Below are 20215 nucleotides of genomic sequence, written 5' to 3' on the forward strand. Positions count from 1 at the left end.
ACCCCTCATGGGGCCAAGCCCCGCCCCTGCCGGGCGTGCCGCGGTGACGCCACCGGCCCGCTCCGCCGCAGCCCCAGCGCAGGCCGCGCCGCCAGACGGAGCCGCCCGCCGGCACCCGCGCCCCGGCCCGGCTCGCCGCCGCCGCCCCCCCCCCCCCCCCCCCCGCGGCCGCCATGCCCTCGGACCGGCCCTTCAAGCAGCGCCGCGCCTTCGGTGAGCCGGGCGGGGAGGGGGGTTCCCCGCGCCCCCCCCGCCGTGCTGACCTTTGGGGCGACTCCCCCGCACCCGCCGCGGGGCGGCCGGAGGCTCGGCCGCCGTCGGGCTCCGCCGTGCGAAGCCGGGCCGCGGGAAGGGGGGGCCGGGGGGCGGCGGTGCCGCAGCCGCCGCGCGGTGACGTCATCCCGGCCGGCCGGGGCGCGGGAAGGGGGCCGCGGGGGTTGGGGGGGGGGGGGGTCCCCCGCCGGCGGGCCCCGGGGGCCGGCGCCGGAGCTGGAGGAGGGGTCGCGCCCGGCCGGGTCGGGAGGCGCTTGGAGCCTCCCCCCGCGTCCGCGCAGGGGGCCTGCGCCTGCTTTGTGGGGGTGGCCCCGAGCGCGCCGACCCGAATGCCTCCCCTCCGAGGCGTGAAGAGCGCTGCTCCTTGCCGAGGTATTGATACGTGCGCCGCCCGTCAGCCGCGGGTGGTCTCCCTCGGCAGGGGAGATGCTTGCTCAGTGAGCCGCCGTTTTTTTATGAAGCATGGAACACCAAATTTGCCCGGAGTGAGCGTGCTTGGAAGGGCAGCTGCTGTGGTCGAGCACAGGAAACCCGTGTGCGGTGTTTGCTGAGCAGTCGCCCACCCGTGTCACATCTTGCGTGTCCATCCGAGGAACTGGGGTGACTGGGGTGGGGCGACGACTGCAAGGGGCTCTGAAATCTGCAGGGCGAGGGTGGTGGTCGAGAGCCCCAAACAGTTCTTCTTCCACTCTTGCCCTGGGTCCGATCTTTATGCTTTTGACTGTCAGAGCACAATGACCTCTTCAAAAATTACCTTCCGTGCTCCCCATCTCGCTAGCGTTAGAGTAGTTGCTGTTCCAAGAATTTGATACACCCTCTCTAATTGTTCTCGAGACCCGGAAGGGTTAATGCTCGTGTCATACCCATCCCTTTGTTAAATGTCCATGGTGGGAAAACTCAAACGACAAGGAGGTTACCGTAGAAGGTGCCAGATTTGATTGCCAGACCTGATAGTGAAATCGGATGAAACATCAATTGCTGTTTCTCTTGACCTCTGCCAGCTGGCATTGGGAAAGGTGCATGTTTCTGGCAGGTTACATCCCGAGGGGGGTATCGGTTGAGCTTTACTGCCTGAATAATGCTGAAATCAGTATATTCATGCCAAACAAGGCCTCATGTTGTGTCATATACTGTCCAAATGCAGGTGAGGGTGTGCTTCCTACGTGAGTCTTAAAATTGGAGCTTTTTCCTACTGAATTGCTGATCCAACCCCTTGCTGCTCTCTTGGAAACTGTAAATATTTGGTAATTTATTGGTGCAACCCTTCTGGCCTTGAACGCTCACCCAGCCTTCTCCTGCCACAGCGAGAAAATTAACTCTATCCCAGCCAAAACCAGGACACCAAGCCAAGTGAACGTGCACAAACAAGAATAAAATGAAGTCTGGGTGCCCTGGGATACTTGCTTGGGACCCTGCTGTGTTCTCCTAAGCTATGTATTAAAAGCAGTAAAGGCCTAAATGAAACCCTTAGTAACTGCCTACTGTTAAACTGGTGAGAATCAGCTTCTTATGGTCAGGAGGAGTCTGGTTTGCCTTTGCAGATTGCTCACACTTTGTATGAGCCAGAAGGAAAACAAAATCCGAGGCTCAGAGTAGCTGAAAGAAAGCAGGATTAAAATAGCCCAGGAGGGAAGGAGGGGGGTGAGGGAATTTGGTGCCGGCAACTGCAAGTGCTCCTTGTTTCTGTGTACTTTCCTCTGCCCTTTTGCTCTCTCACCTGACTGGTCTGCAGAGCTCAGCCAGGAGGAGGGGAAGGAGGAGGAGGCCTGGCAGCCCATGCAGTTGCTTTGGGTCAGGGCTGGAATTGCTCGGTTGGAGAAAGTAAATACAGCTTGTTTTCGTCTTTGAATCATTACACAACAGGAGCAGGAAGCGATTGTTTACAATGCAGTTGGAGAGGGCTGATGGAAAACATCACCAGCGACACTGTACCCTCAGAATGGCTTGATTTTTAAGGCTTCAAAACTTTATAGAAGTGGAATGGTTCCAAAAACATGGAGAAAAGGCAGAGTCAGGGATATGACTGTTTGCAAAAGGCACCCAGGCTCCAGTTTCCCGGCAAGTGGCTTGCTTAGGTCTTGGTCTGTCACCCCTTGCTGAAGATTCTGCTTGCCCTAATGCATGTTTTCCCCCTTCTTGTATTTTTGAAACTTGTCTTTTCCATGAGTTTCTTCTGCTTGTTCATCTGCTTTGTCTTGAGTCTATCCTGAATAACATTTCTGGATTTCTATTCATCATTGTTGAGAACTTGAAAAAGGGACTGGCTGGGAAACGCCAGGGGTTTGAGCCAAGGTGTGTTGAGGGCACCGAGCACTGACTTCTGTGATCTGATGTGCCATTAGTGGTGAGAGTGTGATGCTCTGTGACCTGCTCCGGTCCTTGGCATGTCTGCGGCAGGGCATCTTTGTTCTGGGTGCATGGGGGTAAAATCTGACAGTAACCCTCTGGTTTCATGTGCTGAACCCGACTGTAGATGCTTGAGGCAGCTGTCTTCTGTGTAGTCAGATCCATTGTAGGAGTCCAAAACAATTCCCAGAACAAAGCTGTGGTCTGTGTCAAAGGAACAGGGTGTCCTGGCTATAGCGAGAGTGTGCGGCAGCCTGATGACACTGCTGCACTTCCCATAAAGAGCACGAGTCCTTCGGAGCATTGGGTAGCGCTCGCACCTCCCGCTATTCTTGAAGTGGTTGTTTTGAATTGGCTGCTCTGCTGTTGCAAGGCTGCCAACAGGCTTCAAGCTTTGTTTTCAATGCAGTGCATAACTGGTGTGGTTGTGGACGTGGACCTTAAACCTAGACCTTTCGGTCGGCTGACTGAAAGTAAGTTGGCCTCATGCCCCAGCATCCTACCAAAGTGGAGGCACTTCACAGTAAGAGACATACGTGTGTGTCCTGTTGGTCAGCTGGAGCCCCTGGCTAGGTGACAAACATAGAGGTTTGACCTCAGCCTCTCTGGACTCAGTATTCCCATCCCAGGTTCACTCCTCTGGGAGATCCGCCTTTATTTCTGGGAAGCTCTTTAGAGGAAAGGCAGCGGTAGATAAAGGCAGTGTGTGGAGCTGAATTCCCTCTCCTCTTGGCTCTGGGGAGAAGTGAAGCGTGGCCTTCTCTGGGGACTCTTCTAGCGTAAGCCAGCTGTGCTTGTACTAGTTGAAAGACCAGCAGTGGATGAATTGTCTGTCTCGTGCACAATCCTGTGCTTGTCATAACGGTTTGGTGGCTTGGAAAAGCATCTTGATCTTCATCTGAGGTTGGTTATTGAGTCAGCTTGTCCTCATACTCTGTGCTCGGGGTATTCATGCTCTAGCAGTTGTGCTTTAAGAGCTGGGATTCCTTGAAATGAGGCTGCTGTTGCAAGTTGATGCTTAGCTGCCTGTGTCTAGTTGTATTAATTACCGAGGACATTCTGTGACATGGTTTGATGTGGGGTTAATTATCAGGATTGAAGAAAATATTGGTACAAGAAGAACTGAACAAACATCCAGAACAAAAGCCAGCTAGACATGTAGACCACAAATACTGATTTTTTTATTATTATTCTTTTATATAACAAAAGGTCCTGACTGGCAGCCAGGAATAATAAAACCTGTATGTCCTTTGTTCGTTACTTAATACCTTCTTCACCATGAAAACTTCAGATATCCCCTTGAGCCAGAAGGGTGGAGCCTGATGAATCTAGGAGCTGTAAGACTGGTAGACTCTTGCTGCCTCTGTCATCGAGTAGCCATGAGCCACAGGCAGGTCATCTCCCTTGGCTTCTGCGTTCCTTCCTTGGTCAGTCCCAGTGGGGATCATGGCCAGGAGAGTCACTCAGGAGGTCTTCCAGTGTGTCACCCTGCCTTGTGTGACGTTCTGTGGTCGATCCGCAGTGTGTAAACACCTCCAACTCTGTGGTCGTGCAGTTGTTCGCTGCCTTTTGTCTTCAGAAGGCAGTTTGGAAATAGGCTGTAAGAGAAAATGAAGGAATAAATTCAAGACGCTTGTGTCTGACATGTCTCCCTAAATAGGCCCTGCAAATCCGTGCATGTCCAGGCATGTTTGTGCACAAACAGCAATGACCCAGGCTGTGCAAAGACTCTCTGTGCATGCACATGTGTGGTGTTCTGCATTAAAATACAGTTCTGTCAGGAGTGCCAGTTTTTTGTTAGAGCAGTATGAAGTGTCCTGAGTAGTTCTGAGAAATTTGAGTGCATTCCTGCTCCCTTGGAGGCTTATAATTTTGAAGGTTGTCAAGACGGAAGAAAAGGTCAAACAAAAGCTAGAGGGAAGCCCTTGCAGAGGACAGCCTCCTGACAGCTCGTATGGAGGGAACTTGCTGTTCTTTTTCCAAGGCTAGTGAAACTGTGATTAAACATTGAGAAAAAAAACCAGTTCCTTTTCTGGAACTCTGATGTAAATACTCCATATGCCATCCAAACATGGCACAGAAGGTATTACCCATTTTGCCCCCCATGCTCAGGAGGTGTAGTGGGTTGGAAGCCCTGTTTTAAGCCGTTTGAAAGATGGAGGTCCAGTGCTCACCCGCATGGCCCACGGCAGGGGTGACATGGTACTGTGCAACCAGAGAACAAGTGTCTTGGCATGAATTTAGACTTCACAGTTGTTGTGTGGCTCTGCTTGGTCACGAGCTGAGCCCTTATCATGGATTTGCCAGGTACAAATACTCATTCCTGGAGCCAGGGTCAAAATCATACTCAGTTAAATTTTGAAACTGCTAAAAAGAACGAAGGTGGTTCCTGTTTGTCTTTTAAAATCCATTTTCAGCCTCTACTCTGGAGCCAGGAAGATTGGGAACGCATGCAAAAGAACAAGACTGCTGAGATCCTTCTTCAGTCACAGGGCTCCAGGAGCTAGGCATTCAAAAATCCTTCCAGACATTACACCTCTTGTAATGAAGCTGTAACAACAAAATGGATGGTCAAGCAGACAGATCATCAGTTGCTCCACGTTCATGTTGGTAATACCTTCCTGTGACAGTGGAGCATCAGGCTCTACCTACACCATGTTGCAGAGACACACTTTCTATCAGACAGTAAGTCCAAAACAGTGTAGTTTTGGTCCTGAGTCATTTGTCCTGTCCAGAGCCCCCCAGCTTTGCAGACAGAAGTAGTGAAATATGACCAACAATCAGAATCACGGTCAAGTTTCTGCAACACTGCTGTCCTACGTAGCCTGGGACAACAACCCTTTCTTAGTAGTGAGGACAGCTTTCCCAGGGCACGGATGGCCTCGCAAGCTCTGCCCTCCCTTCCTGGATGTGGGAGTCTCCTCTTGCTCCTCCTGCAGTGCCACTGGCCTGATGAGAATGAGCTCTCCAGCATTGGGCAAGGACAGGTCAGGTCAGCTGTTGTGTGAGCCATGACACATGCATGGGGGTGTACTTCCTGGTGGTTAGAGGTGTCTGGCCTTAGGGTGGTGTGATTTTACAAAAACATTTATTGATGTTCATCTGGAATGACCTGCATAACTTGCCCGTGTCTTCAGCAGTTGCCAGCTCATCCCAGACATATATATCTTGATTTCAAACCATCCAATTCCTCCTCTCCTTGCAGAAAATCTCTTGGAGAGAGGACCATGTTCTAGCAACCCTTTGCCCCAGGACTGACCGCAGCAGCTTCTTGAAAAAACATGTTCGTTTTTGCATTTGCTTCACATCTGAGGCAGATCCACCCTCAAGCTGGCTGGCAGAGTGTCTTGTGTATGGCAGTGAGAAAGCCACAGGGCTGGCACGCTCCTGCAAGTGGCAGGGATGTCTGCACGATCCCTTTGTGCTGTGGGCAGCTGCACCTGGAGCCCTGGAACGTGGGACCACAGGGAGAGGCAGTAGCTCATGGCTGAATTTCTACTCTCTGTTTTGCTTTCCGCATGCAGCTCTTGCTCAGCTCAGGAGCTGTTGACCTGGTAGCACGCTGATGACGTTTCCAGGAGGTGTTTTTTATTCTTAATGGTGTTTTCTTAACAGCATTCCTGTTGGTCACAGGCAGCAGGGCTGGTCATAGAGTCCATCCGCTGCCCCAGGGCAGCACCAGTGCCTGACCAGTGTTTGTCTAGTGTCTCCTGAAAAATGCTGTCCCTTATGCAGCTGCACTGTTGAAGAACTTGCCATGTGTTTTCCTTCTGTTCCACCATCTGTATCTTTTGTCTGATTAAGCTCTTTTGCATCCAGGGCTGTCCTTTTGTTCTGTGTCTGCACAGCGCCCACCACAGTAGAGACCTGTCTCCTGTAGCCGGGGTTCCTGGGCACTGCTGATAAAAAAGGTTAATGCTCGGAAAGTCTGGCTTAAAATTTTCTACTGTTCTCCTTAACTGTCATAAGGATCTCATCCTACATTTCCATGGGATACGTTCTGTGCCCAAATCTTTGGGAGAAGAGCTTGGGAAGGACCTCAGTCAAGAAAACAGCTGGGATTCTGGTGTTTTGGGCAATTTGCAAGCTTTGCTGTTGGTACTTAACAGTTGAAACAGCAGTTGGAGGAGAAATAGGCAATTTTCCTGGCATATGCAATGCTACAAAAATACTCCTGTCTTTCAATAGGCCCTAGCAGCGAAATTTTTCTAGGAATAACCAATAAAATGTGTGTGTTTTTTATCTTGCTGCCATCTTGAGCTCTCACATCCTGGCACTGGGGAGAAGCCCGGCTTCCCTCGTGGCAGATGTGCGGTGCCCACACCTGGGAGCAGAGACGGTGCTCTTCCCTCTGTGTGCAGGTCATTAATCTTTGCTTAGCTCCTTCAAAACAGCAGCTGGCAGTAGCCCCTTCATCCCCTCTGGCTTGGAGTCCCTGAGCTGCTGAAATCAGGTGTGGTGTTTTGCTTCTCCTTGCAGCAAGGAGGGCCAGAGAAAAAAATGTAGATACAGACCGAGTTGTGTAAACAGTTCTGGTTCATTTTACATATAGGCTAAGGATTAACTATACCCAGGTGCTACAGAAAAGGGGAAAGTCTTAACATCAATTAGCACAGCTATAATTTGGGAGAGCTGTAGGAGAAGAACAAAGCTTGTAAAATCAGACCTGTCGTGTATGAAATGTGAGTGTGCAGACACTGCTAGTGAAAGGGTGGAGGGAGCGTACCTGTCTGCAGTGCCATACGTGGCGTGAGCTTGGGTCCTAGGCTGGCATCTCCATCAGTGTCTCTCTGAAGTGCCCTTCAATGGTTTTCTCTTTATTCCTGTGACTTAGATTAGACTACATACACATTAAATTAAAGGTGGTATTTATAGCCCTTCCTTGCTGTGTTATGTTGAAGATGCTTTCATGAGACACAGGATGAACCTCTAGCTCCCGCTCCAGGCTGAGGAGGGTGTGGGTGACCAGCACCTGTTTCTTGCGGGAGATCTCTAGCATCTGAACTATTGTGTGCACAGAAATTACTCTTGTGCAGGGTTTGATGCAGGATAGCTTCTCCTGATTCCCAAGCCTGCTTGGTTGGATCTCCAAGGCTAGGATGGGACTGAGTGTGCTCCTTAGCAGAGCTTCAGATGTCCTGGAAACTTCTGCCTGAATCTTCAGTCACCTGAACAGCTTAGGTGGGGTTGCTCCCAACTGCCTTCCTGAATGAAGTTTCTGAAATGGGAGTCTCCTGGGCAGAGGAAGAAGTGCAGTGCTTTAGGTGCTTGTAGTTGCAATCATATGTACCTGCAGAAGGGATCTGGCAGTCCCTGGAGCAAAGCAGCACCTACTGTCATTGCATTGTGGTAACCTGCGAATCAGCCACCTCCCACAGGGTCCTCTGAGATTAGAAAGGCTGCAAAAGCCTTGGCCCCATCTGACCAGAGGGACCAGGTCCTGGGCACAGGGCAGGTCGTAAAGAGTGGGACAGGGGAGCTGCCGCTGTGATACATCAGACTTGAGGCTAGTTGAGAGCTTTATCACTGGTGGCTCGTGTCCTTAATTCCTGCTGAGCGTGGAGTCAGCAAGACCTGGAAGAAACATGCTGCAGCAGCAGCCTGGCCTGCCTCTGTCCGAGGCACCTGCAGTCTGCACCTCCCGGGGGACAAAGGACTGTGGTTTCAGGGGTGGGATCCTGAGACACTGATGTGTAGCTGGATAGATGATGTACCATTTTATTATCTGTGTGGCATCTTTTTCAGTGTGATGGGCAGAGGCACCTCTGGCTCCTCTGTGGAAGCGAAGGTGGTAATGGTGATTTGTCGACAGCCGGCTGAACATGAGCCGGCAGTGTGCCCAGGCGGCCAAGAAGGCCAATGGCATCCTGGCCTGTATCAGAACTAGTGTGGCCAGCAGGAGTAGGGAAGTGATCGTGCCCCTGTACTCGGCCCTGGTGAGGCCGCACCTCGAATACTGTGTTCAGTTTTGGGCCCCTCACTACAAGAAGGACGTTGAGGTGCTGGAGCGTGTCCAGAGAAGGGCAACGAGGCTGGTGAGGGGTCTGGAGAACAAGTCTTCTGAGGAGCGGCTGCGGGCACTGGGGTTGTTTAGCCTGGAGAAAAGGAGGCTCAGGGGAGACCTCATCGCTCTCTACAACTACCTGAAAGGAGGTTGTAGCGAGGTGGGGGTCGGTCTCTTCTCCCAAGTAACAAGCGACAGGACGAGAGGCAATGGCCTCAAGTTGCGCCAGGGGAGGTTTAGATTGGACATGAGGAAAAATTTCTTTACTGAAAGAGTGGTGAAACATTGGAACAGGCTGCCCAGGGAAGTGGTGGAGTCCCCATCCCTGGAGGTATTTAAAAGACGAGTAGATGAGGCGCTTAGGGACATGGTTTAGTGGGCCTGGTGGTGTTGGGTCGACGGTTGGACTCGATGATCTTAGAGGTCTTTTCCAACCTCAATGATTCTATGATTCTATGGTTGCCAGCCTTGTGCTGGAGTTGGTGGTGATTCCAGGGAGCAAGAAGGGGTATCAGGCATGTTGCTGCCCTTTGGCGCATGCAGCCTAGGCTAGTTGGATGCTCTGAGATTATCTACATTACTAACCATGATAACATGCAAAGGCTGCAAATTTGCCTTCGGCGAATTGCTTCTCAGACCCTTCTCATAATTACCTGCATTGTTGGGGCTTCCTGTGCAAACAGTTCTGTGACCCTACAGGGAAATGCATGATGTCTAGGAAGTTCATCCACGTGGCCATCTGATAGTATGGAGAGAGATGCAGGATAGGGTGGATACTGAAGCTGGAAAAACTAGCCAGCCATGAGGACACACAGCTTTCTGCAGGCTCTGTTAATACCCAGCAAGTCTGAGTTGACTGCAGTCACGCTGCCTAAAGTACTTACACTGATAAGTGTTGTCAACTCGTGCTCTGGATCTCCAGCCTTTCAGATGCTCTGTCCTGCTGAAGCTTGTATACAGTGAACACGTGGAAGTGGAGCTCTGCAGAACGGGGGGTACGCGCTTCTGGCTGGCTGCTCAAGTTGGGTGCTGTGCGTTGGGTCCTTGTGTGCTGGGTGCTTCTGGTCACTGTGTCCTTCAGCATTCCTGAAGAGGCATTGCTGTACCAGCATCACGTGCAGTGCTGATTTCTGCGTAACTCCTTGCTGATTGGGACCTCAGGGGAAAATAGTCTGTATCACAAGGATAACTCTGGATACCCTGGAGCATTGGATACGGTGAAAAGGAAACATGAGGAACTACACCTTCAGTCATAAAACCCAAAACAAATATGCCCCAATTTTCCATTAAATCCAAATAATCTTGCTTTGTCTTGCTAGCCCATGGAGTCCTACAAAAGAAAGGTCTAGCAATTCCTAGCAGAGGGATATTTTCCTCTCAAAGGAGACAGAAATGGTGCTCAAAAGCTTCTGTGATCCAGTGATTTTGTAGTCTTGTGGCCTCTAAAGAAACTCCAGTCTCTTCCCAAAGTAGTATCTAGCCAAATTCAATTTATAAGCAATAAGGTTTTGTTGAGTGGTTAGAGAAGAAATGCTCAACGTTTGTGGGGAGAAAACACGCTCAAACGCATGCACTTATCCTGCCCTACATGATCCTGGTGGGTCGTGAGAAACTGGGGCTGTGTGAAGCAGGTAAGGGGAGTTGGGCTTGAAGCAGGTGCTGCGCCAGCGACTGTGTGTGTAGCAAGATGATCCCATTACAGATCCTGCGATACTCAGGTCTTGCGTTTGTAGGCAGTCCTTAGTTGTTGGCCTTCACCCCCCGGCTTACCTACTGTGATCCATGAAACTGCGTGTCCTGGGCACTTCAGATGGGCCGTTGTAGGCTATGAAGCACTTCCCAGAGTAACGGTAATGCAAGGAGGATCGTAGGTCTGTAGTGGCCCAGGAAGAACACACACAGAGCCATACTTGGCCCTGGTACGGCTTCTTCCCCTCCTTTCTGCTGCTTTGAATTGTGGAAAGTGGAGGGCCCTCTGGTAAAGCAGTGAGGGGACATTGACATTCTCCTGTAAGCTCGAAGAGCGTACGAGCTTTTATGTGCTGCCTGTTGTGTTGCCAGTAAACATGAACTCTGGAGGAAAATGGGTTAGAAAGTGTGAGAACAACTGCAGAAAGAATCTTTTAGTATGTGGGTCATCTCCTTGCTTAAGTTTTTCTTCCTGTTTCCACGATGGGTCTAGAAATACTTTCTGTCAGGCCAATAGCTGTTGTAGCGACTATGTAGATCTATGATAGTGAAGGAGTCCTCCTTGGCAAGGCGTATCTCTTTTGGACCGAGGCACTGTGCCAGATAGTGCTTGGAAGCATGCAACAGGCAGAAGGAAATGGCTAAAACCCAGCCCCAGTTGGAGAATCATCTCCTCTGGGGAAGCAGCCAGGAGACACAAAGAGCCTGAACTTCCAGAGCTGGGACTCTAAAGCTGTGCTGCTGCCCAGCACTGATGGTCATGAGTTGCATTTGCTTAAGGTAGATTTAGGATTACAGTTTTGTAATCCTTATGGTCTCGTTTAAGTCATTTGGTTTCCATGTGTATTGCCCAGTTGTACCGGGCAGGCTAGCATGTCCCTGCCTTGGGGGATGATTGGGGTGGTAGGAAGCCATGAAGGGTTGATCACTGAAGCTGACATCTGGCTGAGCATCTCACTGCTGCAAAATATTCAGAAAAGGCCTGGTGAACAGAATTTGCATTTCTTTTGCAGTGTCCCTCTTTGTCAGTTTGTGGCTTGCAAGGTGGTTACCTCGTTTTTGCCTGAACTAGCACAGCCAGGTGTTTCTAACTTCGTTTCTGTACTTCTTTCTTTCCAGCGGATCGTTGTAAAGAAGTACAGCAGATCCGAGAGCAGCATCCAAACAAAATCCCGGTAAGTTATCATTCTTGCTGTTCTGCATTAGACTTTGTTCTCATGACCCCTCTGTGCTGCTGGATAGCCTTCACCAGCCAGCCATGGAGGTTACAAAACTTTGCTCCCCAGAATCAACACAGGACGCTCTCCATAAGCCTCCAGTGCCTTGTGCATGCCAGCTGCTCAATAGTAGACCACATTCTCAGCAGTGCAAAATACAGTGTTTCTCTTAAGCTTCATGCCTGCCCTAGAGGCAAGGAACTGATTTGATCTCAAATCTGCTTCCAAGCTAGTGCAGCAGGAGAAAACTCTGAAATGGCCTCTTTTGTTGTTGTTGTTGCAGTAGCTACCTGACTTTTCCTGGATAACCTGTTAAGGATTTCTCTGCATCTGCCCACAGAAAGATGTGTGAGATGATCTTCGCTGTATTGAAAGCAAAGAGACTCTTGTTAGGATAATTCATACCACAGCCAAAGAGTCACACCTGTTCTGTGCTTTCCCAGCACCTGTTGTTGATATGCATAGGTGAGACTCCATGAATTGCCTCCAGTTCTTCCTGCCCATGTCAGAGCTAATATGCTGTCTTGCTCTTCGGCTGTGAGTGTGCTTTTGATATCCTAGCTGAGTATTTGCTTCTCTTCCTGAGAAGATGGAGAACTTAGAGAAATAACGTACTTGGGACTTGCTCGAGTTAGTATTTGCAATACCATAGCATGTATGACCAAAAAATGGGACGTGTTCCTAGTTCAGCTCACTCTCAGTGTTGGATGAACATCAGCCTTGTCTTAAAATTGCATACAATCTCTCAGTATTTAGCCTTCAAGGCTTAATGTCTCAGACTGCTCTTGGCACATACTAGTCCATTCCTGCTTTGCTCTTCTTTTGATTTTAGCACAGCATCTTCTAGCAAAAAGAATTCTTTCTCTTCCTTCTCTTCCACCACCACTGTGGCGTCCACGTGTTGTCAGCTCAGCAGAGCAGGACCTGCCCCTTGCAGCACACTGAATACCAGTATGCCATATCATCTACACATTTATTGACCATTGCTTTTAACATGGTTTTCATGGCATTAGGCTGGCTCTGCATTTCTCCAGAGTTGTGGCAGAGCTAATTACAATGCCTTAAGGCTCTAGCAATAAGGACAGGCTCGAAATAAGTTGCACATAAAATATACACACGTGCATATATCAAGTGCCTGTACACAAATGCGTGTTGCCTGGGAAATGAACAGAAGGAGCCAGAGCTCTGCATCCACATGCAGAATTTTACCAGCATTACTGAAAGGTGATGGGAGAGCTTCCATGCCTGGAGTGCTCTTTGTGTTGGGGTCAAACACCACGTGCCCCGGGAGAAGGCTTCTGTGTCATTAGGGCCTGGCCGCTGGTGTGGTTGTCTGGGGAGTTGTGTGTGTGCAGGGAGGTTTAGCCATGGCAGAGACCTGAGCCCTCCCACACCTGCTCCAGTGACCTCTTTGTTCAGTGCCTTATTGTCCTTGATAGTGTCCTGAGTGCCAGCATTGTGAGAGGATGAGGGACTCAGCTAAACGTTCAGCTGCTTTGCTTTCCTGGGCTGACTGACACGGCAGGGGAGGATACATTTAGCTGCAAGTTTTGCTGGAGCAGTAAAAAGAATCAGGACGAGAGAAGGGTGTTGAAGGCCTTGGGTGGTCCAGCTGTCTTTGTGTCATTGGTATCTCTAAAGGCCTGGTCCTGATTAGACCCTGACACCAAGTTTGGTGCTGTCTCTTCTCTTTTACATAGCAAAGTTCCTGCAAGTCACTGTATGTAGCTTTCAGTGCTGGGGCTGTGAGCAAAGCCTCATACTGCAAAACGGAGCTTGGTGTGGGGGATAGCTGTGGGTCTGAGCAGTGCAGTGCAGGCAAATTGGCTGTACAAAGGTCTTGGTCTTCTGTGAAAGGCAGGAGCTGTGTTTGCCAAGTGACTGGCTCCCCTCGTGAGGCACTTGGAATTAGCAAAGGGGTTTGAGCCCACAGCCCAGGGGGAGTTAGGGAGAAGATGGCCCAGGTCACACTCTTATTGCTAGCAGAAATCACAGCAAGCTGTGCTGCAGCTGCTGCCCTCTTCTTGCATCTCCAGTTTCTGCCCAGGAAAAGGCATTTCTCTCCTGTTTCCACGAGGGTACTTCCAGAGGAGGCTGAGGAAGGGGCTGTGCCACATACACATGGGGGGACTGCACGGGGAGAGAGCTGGTGGTGTGTCTGTCTGAGCCCACCAGAGACAAAGCAGTAGATAACCTGGACTCTGCCTGAGGCATGGAGTTCTCTGCTTGTGTTTGAAAGGAAATCACATCCCATCCTCACTGGCCCATGTAAAAAGGAGATAGGCAGAAGCTAGGGGCTCCCCAGTGTTGCCCTATCCACCTCATGCCAGGGGCTCCTTTGCTGTCTCTGCATTCCCCAAAGCTGGCTGCACTTCCATGGTAAAAACTGCTGACCACAGGAACATACAGCTCTTACTGAGAAGGGCACGGTTGTGTTGGCAGTGAGGTGCTGCTCACGCTTAGCTCTGCTGGGAAGGAGCCTCCAGCTGCCCCTTGCAGGCAGCTGCGGGGTGGCTCCTCCTCGGGTGGTCAGAGCAAGCAGAGAGTTTCCAGCCTTCTTGCTGGGACCTCCATCCACAGCCTCAGCAGATGCTTTAGAAATCATCTTCTGCCCTGTTAGAGGATAGACTGAGGTTATGCCTGTCCATCACCCTCGCCTGCTGTTGGCCCCCGTGCTCTCTTTCTGGAGCCCATTGAACTGGAGCCTGTTGAGGAGCAGCTGCAAGCTTTAAGCCAGCTCTGGTGAGCCTTGGAGAGTCTAAAATCACTAGGGAACAGCTTGTGCTGGGCAGCAACGGGAGCAAACCATGTCCCAAAGCACTGTAATGCTAAATTCAGCAAGGCCTGGTGAGTCACGGGCTCTACTGCTGCAGAGGGTGGGTTAGGGAAGAGCCACCTCTCATGCTGCTGGGAAGGCTGAGGGTGTGTTTGGGCCATGCAGAGAGGTCTCTGTTAGGTTATGTGATAAAAAGCTCATCTGCACACCCACAGAGGAGCATGGAGAGGCAATGGCAGGTGAGGGAGCCCAGATAATGCCCTGCCCCGGCACAGTGGTGGACAGAAACCCAAATTACGGACTTGGAGGAAGGGACAACCTTCTCTGGGCGCCTGCGAGGGCTGTTCCAGGCAGCTGCAGACCCATTGTCCAGGGCTGACATGACTGAAGGTGGATCAACACCAGAGCACCTTTTGGACTGAGGGCGGGTTACTGTATATATTCCCACTAAAGGACCTCCCCCCTGCTGCGCTGGAGGGGGACAGGATGAGGCTGTTGGTGCTGTCTGTGTTCGTGTGAGTGCTCTGCATGTCTGTGTTGATCTCTGTGGCTGGCCATGTATATAGGTATGTATGTTACATACACACATTTGTGTGTATGCCAACTGGGAATATATTCTCAGCGTTGCTGCTGGTTGGACCTGGGGGCATGGAGCGGTGGCAGCCTTGCCTCTGTCAGGCTGCCACGTCTGGCCCCATTCCCTACCAAAATCCCTTTCCACCTCTTCAGACTGGCCCCAGAACAAAGGTTGAGTTTATAAATGCTGCCCAAGCCCCTCTGCGATGGGACCAGGACCCCAGGCTCTGCCCTAAGCCTTTCCACCTGTGCCCCGCTCGTGTTATTTCTGCAGTGTGATCTGTGGTGGGTTCCCACTGCAAGAGCAGGTGTCCCACACTGAGGAACCCCGTGGCCAGAGGCAGCAGCTTGGAAGAGGATACGGGAGGGGAGGTGGCTTTGTATACAAGCCCTGTGGCCACAGGGATGTAATATTAGCATGTGATCATGCATTTCCCTTCAAAGCTAGACAAGAATGTTTTGTCCGTTGGCCACCTGTTCCCGTAGCTGGGTTACCCAAATAGCAGCTCCTGTTCTGGAAACAGAAACTCTTGGAGCTGTTCTACATGACAGGCCCTCTGTCTGCTCAGGGCACAAGGCAGCTGCTGCTTTAATAGCCAGGACATCCTTCTCGGCCCATTCTTGGACTAATTGAGAGGCTTTTCTTTGTGGGATGGAACCGGCTGGTAATTAGAGACATCTGCTTCTGTTCCTGCTAGATGTAAGTGAGAAATGAGGCATAGCCCAGGTGTACAGGGCCCTCTCTGCATGTAAAGGTATATGCACAAACAGTTGCTGCGTAGCTGCCCCTTTGTGAAAACTACTGTTAAAAACTCGAGGTCCCACTGTTGCCTCTGTGTTTTCCAGTGGCCAGAGCAGCATCCCTGTATATGGCTGTTGTGAGTGCCCAGCCCCTTGAGACTATTCATCTCCCTATAGCCAAAATACTCACCTGTCCAAGTAAGACTCAAATTAAATACAGTGGGATGGTTCTGCTTGTCTTTGTCCTTCCTCTGCCCTCCTCCTGGAGGAAGGAAGGGACGTTAGCAGGTTGGTAAGGGGCACCCTGATGCACGATTTAGTCTGTTGCAGAAAATTGTTCTTTCATCAGGTCCCCATCTTGCAAAAGGGGCTGAAGGAGCAATACCTGGCTTTTCCTGGTCTTTTTCTCTGGCACTCTTGCTCAGTATCAAGAGGAGACATGGCCAATGTGAGAATACATGGGTGGACTCATGGGGGCTTTCATGTGCTGCTTGTCCAGCCCTTGGGCTCCTGGGTTCCCCTTGTGTGAGCTTTGTCCAGGATGGGCTCTTCAGGGGGCATTTAGATGCAGAGCTCTTACCAAGGCGCCTCACACCCCTCCCTCATCCAGCAACTGCCTGCAGCGTAGCTTGGCCCATCCTGGTGGGCCTTGAGATAAGCCCTGCAGTTCTGAGGAACTCATCAGACATTCCCAGCTCACTGGTGGTACCGCAACATCCCAACCAGAGTGTCTGATTTGGCTTTGGTGTAGACAGGCAGCAGGAGTTACATTGCTGCTGCTGATAGAGGCTGGTGTGTCAACAAATGATTCAGGGAAAAGCAAATCAATGTTCCCAGAGGTTTGCCTGATCCTTTTGGCTCCACAGAGCCATCTTCTGGGGATGCTGATCTCTGCATGCTGTTCCATCCCTCCACTGTCCAAAGGCATTTGCAGTCTCCTGTGTATCTTTGGAAAAGACCTGGGAAAATGATTTATGGGAACTCCTTGCCTTATAGTGAAAAATAATGTTCAGTCTCAACTCGGAGAGAACGATGAACTGATTAGTATACAAGTGTCTTTCTGTGGAGAAAACAACTAGGTACTGGAGAGATGTGAGGGTCAGAGTATCACTGTAATGGGAACTTATTGAGCTTTATAAGTAATATCATTACTTATTTTAACTGTCTACCACCTTGTTTCTTAGAATACAAATAGTACATTTCCAAGCTGGTTTAGAATAGCAATTGTACTGGTCAGCAGATGCTCCTTAACAGAAAAAATTCATTAATTATAATAGCAGGAAAACTGAACAGAAATAATTGTTTAGCCGTTTCAGAATGTAGGTGTGGCAAGAGCTTTCCCAAGCGAGACCTCTTGCAGGGGGAGGACAGGTTGGGCTGTCCCTGTGGTGGCACTGTGCTGAAGTGCCCTGGAAGCTCACCGCACCGTTGTGGTGGCACATGGGAGAAGTGGCCATGGGTTTCTGATCCTTTTTGGAGTCAGTGTGTCTGAGTGTTAACATGAGGAGTGGGACTGGCGAAATCCAAACTCCCCCTTTCTGAAGGAATGCCTTGGGTGGCTTCGCAGTGATTTCTAAAAACTGCTTGTTTGGGAATAGCCGCAACTCTTCCTGAGCAAGCAGGGTGATGCTGAACGGCAGCAGCCCGAAGTTCTGGCACAAAAGGGAAAGAAAATGTCTCTTGCTGTGCACCATGAGTTCAGTCCTTAGCTCAAGCCAGCAAAACCTGTGGTTTTGGTCAGTCTGAAAGTGATGTTAGAATACACTTCACTCCTTTCAGATCTCCTACATGTCGGGGGAGGTAGCTAAATCAATCCACTAATGCCTACTGTTTCTCAGCCAGCCAGAGCAATTGATGCTTTAGTTCACTTATCACGGATGCTCTCCACTGTCTGGCTCAGGCAGACAGATGACTCTGCTGAAGAGCTGCCTGCAGCCAACCTGATGGTCACTGTGCGAGTCCTTTTTTTTGTTTTCCTGAGGTGAGGATGAAGCAAAGTGGGGCCTTATCTCAACTTTTCCATTTGTGCGAGTTTGTTTGACCTTGAGGCCAGTGCTTGGGGCACTGTAAACTGTGGCTAACCCTACCATTGACTTTCTCCCCAGGTCATAATCGAACGCTATAAAGGGGAGAAACAGCTGCCAGTGCTGGACAAGACCAAGTTCCTTGTCCCAGACCATGTCAACATGAGTGAATTGGTCAAAATAATCCGGTGAGTGGGGTGGCCCCAGCTGGCATGCTGTGAACTTGTCCTCACCCACAGGCCCTGAACACAGAGTGGTGGGGTGAGGATGAGGCAGAGGCAGCTGCTGAGGGTGGGGATGGGGACAGGACAACCACAGCATCCTTGCGTTGTGTTGTGGTACAGACTGTTTGGGGGAGTCGAGGGGGTGCAGGTTCTTAGCATCTGGTGAAGTACTGTGACCTCTCCCTCATAGGGACAGTCCATGAGCTGATGAGGGGGACTCCAATCCCCTTCTTTTATCCTTCAGCTCAGATGGAAGAGGCCCCTCTGCTTTGCACTTACCAGCAGCGCTTGGAGAAAGGGGCTTTTGCAGAGTCCCAACTCAGGAGGTCTTGGAGCCCCGAGCAGCTCAGCTGGGCTCATGGACACCATGTCCTGAGCGTGTGGGAGGAGGTCCTAGCCGTGCAGGCCTGGCCCCATGTGAACAGCATTGCTGAGGGGAGGTAGAACTTGCTGTCACAGTGCCTACCCCAGGTGGGTTGACCCAGACCCTTCTGCCCTTGCCCCCACAGGCGTCGCTTGCAGCTGAATCCCACGCAGGCTTTCTTCCTGCTGGTGAACCAACACAGCATGGTGAGTGTGTCTACCCCCATCTCGGAGATCTATGAGCAGGAGAAGGACGAGGATGGCTTCCTCTACATGGTCTATGCTTCCCAGGAGACCTTTGGCTACTGAGGCCTGCTGAGAGGTGGCATGTGGAGACAGATGAACTGTGGCGTGCAGGCCCCCGGCCTTGGAAGACAACACAACCGGAGGCTCACAAGAAGGGGACTGTGCTGACTCCCTTTTTCTCCCTCCCTCCCCTTCCCATCACCCTGTCACCAAAGAGGCTCGTGGCATGTGTTGGACTCGCACAACCCTTCACCTCTGTGTAGATTAGTTCTACTCCCTCCACACACACACATCCACGTGCGCACATATGTACAGATACCCATGCGCACCCATGGGGCCTCGGCTTCCCCTCCCCTTCGTGTAACCTGCAGCTGCTCTCACTGTGCTGTGTATGTGTGTGTGTGCGTGTTTGTAGCCTACTGCCAAAACAGTTCGGCTGGTGATGGAGAGAGGACAGGACACTGTCACCTTCACTTTCAGCACAGGGAGAGCCGCCTCTCCTCCAAGACACTAATGAAGTGCAGGAGGTCTGCAAAAGCAGCAAACAGATGTTACCATTGCTCCCTAGTGTTAATTGATTTTAATTACACCCATATCAGATTCTTGGTGCTACTGAGTAGATGTAGGCGTCTCTATAGGACTGTGGATAATGTATATCCTTTAGATTTATTTTATTGGTTTTTTTGTTTGGGTTTTGGTTTTTTTTTTTTAGGGATAGATTGGAATGGGGAGAGGGGGTAGTCTTTCCTGTATTCTGTAGGTAAATAAATCATGCTTTATTGCACTTTAAAGCATAGTAGATGTCAGAGTGGAATTTATTTTTAATTTATACAGGTTTGCCTTATATAGTGCTGCTCCTCTGTTGACAGTTGTACCTAGATTGTCTTTATTTCTTTTTTTTAAATAAAATTTATTTCCCTTCTCTCTGTCTCCCCATTGCATGCAATTTTTCAGTCTCAGTGTGGCAAAGAGTTTGCTCAAGGAATGTACTGATTTATATTTGCTATGTTCCTGTTCCTGTTTCTCATGTATTATACCAAAAAAATGTATATGATAAAATCCCACCCAGTTTAATCTATACAAAGGTATATATATAAAAATATATATATAAAATAAACATAAATTCAAGTTGTGTCTTGTAGGAATGTTCTGTTCCCATTTCATTTGTCTATGTTAATGTCCATAGTATCAAGTAAGAGTGATGCGTGTTCCCCCTGTTCGCTGGTGCACTGTATGCCTGCCCAGGCTTTGGAGCTGGTTAGTCCAAGCTGTGGCAAAAGCGGCTGGCTGGGGTTGAGGGGCTGAGGCAAAGGTGGAAGCTCGGTTTAGAGGACAGAGCACTGGATGGTGATAGGGGAAACATGATTATGCTTGCCCTACCTGTGACATAGTGTTAGGTAAGTCTTTTGTCCTGTGACCAAGTTTCCTCATCTGGGGAAAAAAAATTGAGATGGAGGGCATGTGCAAAGTCTCTGCTTTTAAAGGAAACTTTGAGCAGTGCAGGATATCTCCCTGAGCACTCGGTCAAAACTGTTTTCCAACCAAAGGCAGGGGCTGATGGCCATTTAGCATTTCGGTGTGTTTCCCTGCCCCTCGGCTCGCTCTACTTCCTTTGCACTGCCCAGCAGAGAAGGGTTTAGATACTGTTTGCCTGAGTTGCAGCTGACTGTCTTGTTTATGTCCTATGCCTGCAGGGAATCTTCTGTCCAGGGAAGGTGCTGGTGTAAGGGACAGAT

General features: G+C 50.3%; 1 protein-coding gene across 2 annotated transcripts; it reads left to right on the top strand.

Annotated features, from left to right (window-relative positions):
* Positions 1-163: 163 nt before the first annotated feature.
* MAP1LC3A (microtubule associated protein 1 light chain 3 alpha) lies at positions 164-19607 on the top strand. Of its 2 annotated transcripts, none has more exons than XM_076352433.1 (4): positions 164-213; positions 11432-11487; positions 17728-17834; positions 18380-19607. In XM_076352433.1, the coding sequence occupies exons 1-4, from the start codon at positions 174-176 to the stop codon at positions 18540-18542; spliced, it is 366 nt and encodes a 121-aa protein (XP_076208548.1). In that variant the 5' UTR covers positions 164-173; the 3' UTR covers positions 18543-19607. The 2 variants fall into 2 exon arrangements, with proteins under 2 accessions (XP_076208548.1, XP_076208547.1); XM_076352432.1 differs by lacking the exon at positions 164-213 and adding an exon at positions 2140-2331.
* Positions 19608-20215: the final 608 nt, after the last annotated feature.

This window comes from Aptenodytes patagonicus, chromosome 14, assembly GCF_965638725.1.
Source record: "Aptenodytes patagonicus chromosome 14, bAptPat1.pri.cur, whole genome shotgun sequence".
Lineage (NCBI taxonomy): Eukaryota > Metazoa > Chordata > Aves > Sphenisciformes > Spheniscidae > Aptenodytes > Aptenodytes patagonicus.

Bases quoted from the DNA above. Each gene is read 5' to 3' on its own strand.
- MAP1LC3A (XM_076352432.1), top strand. From the start codon at position 2,268: ATGGAGAAAAGGCAGAGTCAGGGATATGACTGTTTGCAAAAGGCACCC. The intron at 2,332-11,431 runs GCAAGTGGCTTG...CTTTCTTTCCAG, and splicing joins ACCCAGGCTCCAGTTTCCCG to CGGATCGTTGTAAAGAAGTA. The intron at 11,488-17,727 runs GTAAGTTATCAT...CTTTCTCCCCAG, and splicing joins AGCATCCAAACAAAATCCCG to GTCATAATCGAACGCTATAA.